Source organism: Perca fluviatilis, chromosome 14, assembly GCF_010015445.1.
Source record: "Perca fluviatilis chromosome 14, GENO_Pfluv_1.0, whole genome shotgun sequence".
In the NCBI taxonomy this organism is placed as follows: domain Eukaryota; kingdom Metazoa; phylum Chordata; class Actinopteri; order Perciformes; family Percidae; genus Perca; species Perca fluviatilis.
The window spans coordinates 33,221,970-33,230,718 of record NC_053125.1 but is presented as its reverse complement, the minus strand read 5'-3'; the positions used below and the strand labels follow the sequence as shown (position 1 = coordinate 33,230,718).

The window sequence follows — 8,749 nt, the reverse complement described above, 5'->3', positions numbered from 1 at the left end:
AGACTAGTCCAAGACAAGTCCCAGACAAGTCCAAGACAAGCCCAAGACTAGTCCGAGACAAGTCCAAGACAAGCCCAAGACTAGTCCAAGACAAGTCCAAGACAAGTCCTAGACAAGTCCAAGACAAGCCCAAGACTAGTCCAAGACAAGTCCCAGACAAGTCCAAGACAAGCCCAAGACTAGTCCGAGACAAGTCCAAGACAAGCCCAAGACAAGCCCAAGACAAGTCCGAGACTAGTCCAAGACAAGTCCAAGACAAGTCCTAGACAAGTCCAAGACAAGCCCAAGACAAGTCCCAGACAAGTCCTAGACAAGTCCTAGACAAGCCCAAGACTAGTCCAAGACAAGTCCCAGACAAGTCCAAGACAAGCCCAAGACTAGTCCGAGACAAGTCCAAGACAAGCCCAAGACAAGCCCAAGACAAGTCCCAGACAAGTCCTAGACAAGTCCTAGACAAGCCCAAGACTAGTCCGAGACAAGCCCAAGACAAGTCCTAGACAAGCCCAAGACAAGCCCAAGACAAGTCCCAGACAAGTCCTAGACAAGTCCTAGACAAGCCCAAGACTAGTCCGAGACAAGCCCAAGACAAGTCCTAGACAAGCCCAAGACTAGTCCAAGACAAGCCCGAGACAACAGAAAAACCTCTTGAGTATTACGGCCCTGCGTAGCCGGATCTCCCCAAACTTCCCTTTGAGCCCTTTCGAACTCAACAACGTCTCGATTGTTAAAAACAAAAAATCAAACGGTGACTCACCTGTCCCTGCCCGCCGTAACCATGGTGGTTGGGGTGATGGTGGGAGGGGGCGGAGCTTCTCTGGAGCATCGTGGAGAGGTCGCTCTCCACACACACACCGCTTGTCATGCCGGACATGACCTCTCACACGCACACACACACACACACACACGCACACACACACGCTCGCTCACAGCCGGTCCTGCGTGGTCGACACGTTCGGCTCTGTGAAGTTAAACAAACAAATGTCATAAAGTCAAGTTACAGTGCTCAGCGTAAGTTAATGAACCCATGCTAAAGTCGACTAAAAAGAAGAATAAAAAAATCATCTTTTGGAAATTGATCTTAATGCCTTAATTAAAAAAATTCGGAAAAATCCAACCTTTAAGGACACCAATCTTCTTTGTGAATGAATAATGTATCGTAAATAAATAAATCTTCTTCCTTAAAATACAGGGGGCATAAGTATACACACCCCTATGTTAGATTCCCATAGAGGCAGGCAGACTTTTATTTTTAAAGGCCAGTTATTACATGGATCCAGGATACTATGCATCCTGATAAAGTTCCCTTGGCCTTTTGAATTAAAATAGCCCCCAACATCATCACATACCCTTCACCATACCCCCACATCATCACATACCCTTCACCATACCCCTACACTACATAAACTTTCATAACCACAATCTCACACATCATCATACCCTTCACCATACACATCATCACATACCTTCACATAACACATCATCACATACCCTTCACCATAACCATCATCATATACCCTTCACCCATACCCACATCATCATCATACCTTTCACCATATCATTATTATACTCACACATACCTTCATTATAACATCATAATACCCTTCACCATACCCCAATATCACATATTATACTTACATCATCACATAGCTCTTCACCATATTTCACCATCATTATACTACTTCACTACGCTATCATCACATACCCTTCACCATAGATTGGCATGGGGTACTTTCCATAAAATCATCTCTCAATGCAAATCAAACCAGCTATTAGGGTAACTGAAACAAAACCATGCCAATCTCTAGGTATGGTGAAGGGTATGTGATGATGTGGGGGTATGGTGAAGGGTATGTGATGATGGGGGTATGGTGAAGGGTATGTGATGATGTGGGGGTATGGTGAAGGGTATGTGATGATGTGGGGTATGGTGAAGGGTATGTGATGATGTGGGGGTATGGGTGAAGGGTATGTGATGATGTGGGTGGTTGAAGGGTATGTGATGCGTGGGGGTATGGTGAAGGGTATGTGATGATGTGGGGGTATGGTGAAGGGTATGTGATGATGTGGGGGTATGGTGAAGGGTATGTGATGATGTGGGGGTATGGTGAAGGGTATGTGATGATGTGGGGGTATGGTGAAGGGTATGTGATGATGGGGGGTAAGGGTATGGGTATGTGGATGATGTAAGGGTGAAGGGTATGTGATGATGTGGGGGGTATGGTGAAGGGTATGTGATGATGTGGGGGTATGGTGAAGGGTATGTGATGATGTGGGGCTATTTTAATTCCAAAGGTGTTTGTCCCGGGACCTCCATAGATAGATGGAGATGTCACCACCCACCCTTCCCCACCCCCCCTAATGTCGAACCCAAAGTTACGCCCTTTACCGGAGCAATCCGGTCCAGGATATAGACTACTTTCTAGGTGACCGTCTAAAGCCAGAGAAATTAAACACGCTCGGTTTAGTGTTTACGATGAATGTTTGATTTTTAATTGACAGGAATAAATGTTCTGTTTTTATATTGGATATACACCAGCTTGACAACACTACAATCGAAGCAAATGCCACGTTGGCATCATCTACACACCTTGAAGGGTAACTACTGTTGTTTTCAACCTGGACCCTAGTTTCCCCATGTGTGTGTGTGTGTGTGTGTGTGTGTGTGTGTGTGTGTGTGTGTGTGTGTGTGTGTGTGTGTGTGTGTGTGTGTGTGTAAGTGACTGATGAGAACAACAATCTTTGACATCGGTCAACAATGCTTTTAGCTTGTATAGAGCCAACATATTTCCACGTAAATTGGTAAACTATGTGGGTTGCAATGTAACCATTTGGTCCACTAGAAGTGCTTTATTTTGCCACTGACAGACTCAGATTATTATTCTTAGTGTCTGACAACATTATGGCAAGGATTCCTACAGATATAGACCGTTAAAACCTCTTTAAGACCTTTCTGTTTAACCAGAAACAGCTCTGTAGTCGGCCTGCACGATTAATCGTTAAAAAATCGCGATCTCGATTCACTCCTGTTAGCGATTTAATTTTTAAATAACTTAACGAGTGTGCTAAGAAATCATTCTGTTTTTGATACTGTACTTAAATTGGCAATTGACAAACTCTATTTCTCTAGAGACTGAAGCTGTAGCTGCAGCATGCTGACTGACATGTTTTAATTATGTAAAGACATGTTGAAGGAGTTCAGATAGAGCCTGTATCAGGGCCATATTTAGTCCAGATAGAGGCTGTATCAGGGCCATATTTAGTCCAGATAGAGGCTGTATCAGGGCCATATTTAGTCCAGATAGAGGCTGTATCAGGACCATATTTAGTCCAGATAGAGCCTGTATTAGGACCATATTTATTCCAGATAGAGCCTGTATCAGGGCCATATTTAGTCCAGATAGGGCCATATTTAGTCCAGATAGAGCCTGTATCAGGGCCATATTTAGACCAGATAGAGCCTGTATAAGGACCATATTTAGACCAGATAGAGACTGTATCAGGACCATATTTAGTTCAGATAGAGCCTGTATCAGGACCATATTTAGTTCAGATAGAGCCTGTATCAGGACCATATTTAGACCAGATAGAGCCTGTATCAGGACCATATTTAGTTCAGATAGAGCCTGTATCAGGACCATATTTAGTTCAGATAGAGCCTGTATCAGGACCATATTTAGACCAGATAGAGCCTGTATCAGGACCATATTTAGTTCAGATAGAGCCTGTATCAGGACCATATTTAGACCAGATAGAGACTGTATCAGGACCATATTTAGTTCAGATAGAGCCTGTATCAGGACCATATTTAGTTCAGATAGAGCCTGTATCAGGACCATATTTAGACCAGATAGAGCCTGTATCAGGACCATATTTAGTCCAGATAGAGGCTGTATCAGGACCATATTTAGTCCAGATAGAGGCTGTATCAGGGCCAAATTTAGTCCAGATAGAGCCTGTATCAGGGCCAAATTTAGTCCAGATAGAGCCTGTATCAGGACCATATTTAGTTCGGATAGAGCCTGTATCAGGGCCATATTTAGTCCAGATAGAGGCTGTATCAGGACCATATTTAGTCCAGATAGAGGCTGTATCAGGACCATATTTAGTTCAGATAGAGCTTGTATCAGGGCCATATTTAGTCCAGATAGGGCCATATTTAGTCCAGATAGAGCCTGTATCAGGACCATATTTAGTCCAGATAGAGCCTGTATCAGGGCCATATTTAGTTCAGATAGAGCCTGTATCAGGGCCATATTTAGTCCAGATAGAGGCTGTATCAGGACCATATTTAGTCCAGATAGAGGCTGTATCAGGACCATATTTAGTTCAGATAGAGCTTGTATCAGGGCCATATTTAGTCCAGATAGGGCCATATTTAGTCCAGATAGAGCCTGTATCAGGGCCATATTTAGACCAGATAGAGCCTTTATCAGGGTCATATTTAGACCAGATAGAGTCTGTATCAGGACCATATTTAGTTCAGATAGAGTCTGTATCAGGGCCATATTTAGACCAGATAGAGCCTGTATCAGGACCATATTTAGTTCAGATAGAGCCTGTATCAGGACCATATTTAGACCAGATAGAGCCTGTATCAGGACCATATTTAGTCCAGATAGAGGCTGTATCAGGGCCATATTTAGTCCAGATAGAGCCTGTATCAGGGCCATATTTAGTTCAGATAGAGCCGGTATCAGGGCCATATTTAGTTCAGATAGAGCCTGTATCAGGACCATATTTAGTCCAGATAGAGCCTGTATCAGGACCATATTTAGTCCAGATAGAGCCTGTATCAGGGCCATATTTAGTCCAGATAGAGCCTGTATCAGGACCATATTTAGACCAGATAGAGCCTGTATCAGGGCCATATTTAGTCCAGATAGAGCCTGTATCAGGACCATATTTAGTTCAGATAGAGCCTGTATCAGGGCCATATTTAGTTCAGATAGAGCCTGTATCAGGACCATATTTAGTCCAGATAGAGCCTGTATCAGGACCATATTTAGTTCAGATAGAGCCTGTATCAGGGCCATATTTAGTTCAGATAGAGCCTGTATCAGGACCATATTTAGTCCAGATAGAGCCTGTATCAGGGCCACATTTATTTCAATGTATTATATGTCAATATTTTTGGTAGCCTACTGTAATGGCCAGTATTTACTTTATTTTCTGTATCCATTGAAGCCTCTGTGTTTCCATGCTTATGGTGATGCACAATGTGCTCTAGGTGCCAAAAAAAAAATCAATGTTTGGTACTGCCAATTAGTGTTGTTTTGTCATGGCTCATGTGTGCAATAAACATTAACACTTCGTGAGAAAACAATCATGGCAGAGAATCGTGATATCAATTCTAAGCTAAAAAATTGTGATTCATATTTTTCCCCCGAATCGTGCAGGCCTACTCTGTAGTCGCTAGCGCTGAACCCACCAGACTCCATGTAAATAATCAGGACTTTTAGCGTGTATAGAGCCAGCATATCTCCACCAGACTCCATGTAAATAATCAGGACTTTTAGCGTGTATAGAGCCAGCATATCTCCACCAGACTCCATGTAAATAATCAGGACTTTTAGCGTGTATAGAGCCAGCATATCTCCACCAGACTCCATGTAAATAATCAGGACTTTTAGCGTGTATAGAGCCAGCATATCTCCACCAGACTCCATGTAAATAATCAGGACTTTTAGCGGTATAGAGCCAGCATATTTCCACCAGACTCCATGTAAATAATCAGGACTTTTAGCGTGTATAGAGCCAGCATATCTCCACCAGACTCCATGTAAATAATCAGGACTTTTAGCGTGTATAGAGCCAGTATATCTCCACCAGACTACATGTAAATAATCAGGACTTTTAGCGTGTATAGAGCCAGTATATCTCCACCAGACTACATGTAAATAATCAGGACTTTTAGCGTGTATAGAGCCAGTATATCTCCACCAGACTCCATGTAAATAATCAGGACTTTTAGCGGTATAGAGCCAGTATATCTCCACCAGACTCCATGTAAATAATCAGGACTTTAGCGGTATAGAGCCAGCATATTTCCACCAGACTCCATGTAAATAATCAGGACTTTTAGCGTGTATAGAGCCAGCATATCTCCACCAGACTCCATGTAAATAATCAGGACTTTTAGCGTGTATAGAGCCAGCATATCTCCACCAGACTCCATGTTAATAATCAGGACTTTTAGCGTGTATAGAGCCAGCATATCTCCACCAGACTCCATGTAAATAATCAGGACTTTTAGTGTGTATAGAGCCAGCATATCTCCACCAGACTCCATGTTAATAATCAGGACTTTTAGCGTGTATAGAGCCAGCATATCTCCACCAGACTCCATGTAAATAATCAGGACTTTTAGCGTGTATAGAGCCAGCATATTTCCACCAGACTCCATGTAAATAATCAGGACTTTTAGCGTGTATAGAGCCAGCTTATTTCCACCAGACTCCATGTAAATAATCAGGACTTTTAGCGTGTATAGAGCCAGCATATTTCCACATGTAAATCTGTAAACTGTGTGTTTATTTCAACCAAAACTAGAGTTGTGATGGTTGTCGAAGTGGAAAGACGACCCACAACGGCTTTTAATAGTTTTATTTAGCTTCTGTCGACTTTGAATGAAGCGTGTTTTACGATGCTAAAATCACTGTTTATTTACATGGAGTCTGGTGGGTTTAGCGAACGTGGTTTCTCGGATGTTTTTACGTTCAAAAAAAGGATCTTAATCTTTAACAGACAGGTCTATCTCTGTAGGGATCCTTTCCATAATGTTGTCAGACACCTAGAATAATAATCTGAGTCTGTCAGCGGCAAAAACAAGCACTTTTGTAAACGTAAATACAAGCTGGACGACTGTCCAATTAAATTACATTGAGAAAACAGTGGAGCAAGGCAGCAATCTGAGGTTTCACACCGTTTCAATTCTGATGGAGAGAGTCGATTTCTCGCCAGGTTTTTCAGTCAAAAGTTCAACTAAATTAAACTTCAATACGTCGTCCAGGCGGACGTTACACACACACACACACACTCACACACACACACACACACACACACACACACACACCACACACACACACACACACACACACACACACACACACACACTCTCTCTCTCTCTAACCCTGACTGTAAAAACATTCACTTCTTTTGTGAATGTGTGTGTGTGTGTGTGAGAGCGTGTTTGTGTGAGTATGTGTGTGTGTGTGTGTGTGTGAGAGTGTGTGTTTGTGTGTGTGTGTGTGTGTGCGCGTGTTTGTGTGAGTATGTGTGTGTGTGCAAAACAAAGATCTTTAAACAATAAAAAGATGTGTGAATGTGTATGTATGTCTGTCTGTGTGTGTATTCATGTGTGTGTGTGTGTGTGTGTGTATGTCTGTCTGTGTGTGTGTGTGTATGTATATGTGTGTGTGTGTGTGTGTGTGTATGTCTGTCTGTGTGTTTGTGTGTGTGTGTGTGGCAGGGACCGAGACAAGAAAACGTCCTGTGTGTATTGGTATAGCAGGAAACTGAGCGTGTGCAGCTTCAGGAAGAAGAACGAGAGCGCGAGTGTGTCTCTGCAAAGTGCGTGTGAATTGTGTGTGTGTGTCTGAGCGTGTGTGTGTGTGTGTGTGTGTCTCCCCCCCCCCCGACTCCCTCGAGGCGTAACTAATTACCCTGTCTGGTCAAACGGGCTGGCGCGAGCTCCGACAGAAGGTCACGGTGGCCACCGGCCGCGAGGGAGGGAAACGGCTCTCCCCCGCGACACATTAACACCCCCCCACCCACACCCCCCTCTCCTCCTCCTCCTCTTCTTCCCTCAGGCGAGGAAGCGAGGGAGGGAGCGAGGGAAGGGGGTCAATCCAAAAAAAAAAAAGGAAAAAGCCAGAGCCGATAACAAGCGATAAATACTGTGAACACAGCATGCAGTCCGACACAGAGAGAGAGAGAGAGAGAGAAGGAGAGAGAGAGAGAGAGGAGGAGAAGACGAGAAGATGGACGGCGCATGCTGCTACTTACCGGGCCCACAAGGAGGAAGAGGAGGAGGAGGAAAAGAGGAGGATGAAGAAGAAGAGAAAGACCGTCTGGGAATTAGCCCGCCACGGATCATGGCTGGCGGGGAAGGAGACGGAGAGAGAGAGAGAGAGAGAGAGAGAGAAGGAGGGGGGGAAGACAGGAGCACCGGGAGGGATTTGTCGGTCTGTCGGTACGGAGGAGAAGAGGAGGAGGAGGAGAGGGAGGAGAGGAGGGGAGAGGGGGGGGGGTAACGGATAACGGGGGGCGGATGGATAATCACCTGGGCTTGGCACGAGCAAGCAGCAGGCGGCGCGAGAGAGAGAGAGAGAGAGAGAGAGAGAGAGAGAGAGAGAGACAGAGAGAGAGAAAGAGAGAGAGAGAGAGACAGAAAGAGAGAGAGAGACAGAGAGAGAGAGAGAGAGGTGTTAAATTATCCGAGGAGAGGGGGATGGAGACCCTGCAGGGGCAGGAAGAGAGGAGAAACACACCGCCATGGGAAGAAAGAGAGAAAGGAGGAGGAGGAGGAGGAGGAGGGAGGGAGGGAGGGAGGGAGGGAAGGGGGGGGAATGAATAATGGCGGAGGTTATGAACGAATATACGTGCGTCGTTCTCGCGACAGATTGAAAAGCAAGGGTGGTGGCAGGGGGTACACGCTGCTGTGGCTGTGACAGAGAGAGAGAGTGTGTGTGTGTGTGTGTGTGTGTGTGTGTGTGTGTGTGTGTGTGTGTGCGTGTGTGTGTGTGTGTGT

The 8,749-nt window shown here is 44.7% G+C and overlaps 1 protein-coding gene across 1 annotated transcript in view; it reads right to left on the bottom strand.

Annotated features, from left to right (window-relative positions):
* The window catches only part of LOC120572613 (CXXC-type zinc finger protein 4-like), an 18,286-nt gene extending 9,947 nt beyond the window's left edge, over nt 1–8,339 (bottom strand). Inside the window, exons 1-2 of the mRNA XM_039821934.1 lie at nt 8,005–8,339; nt 755–958 (exon numbers count right to left, since the gene is read on the bottom strand). Coding sequence (XP_039677868.1) covers nt 755–871 — 117 coding nt within the window. The 5' untranslated portion in view covers nt 872–958; nt 8,005–8,339. The remainder of the gene's footprint in view (nt 1–754; nt 959–8,004) is intronic.
* Between the last annotated feature and the right edge of the window lie 410 nt (nt 8,340–8,749).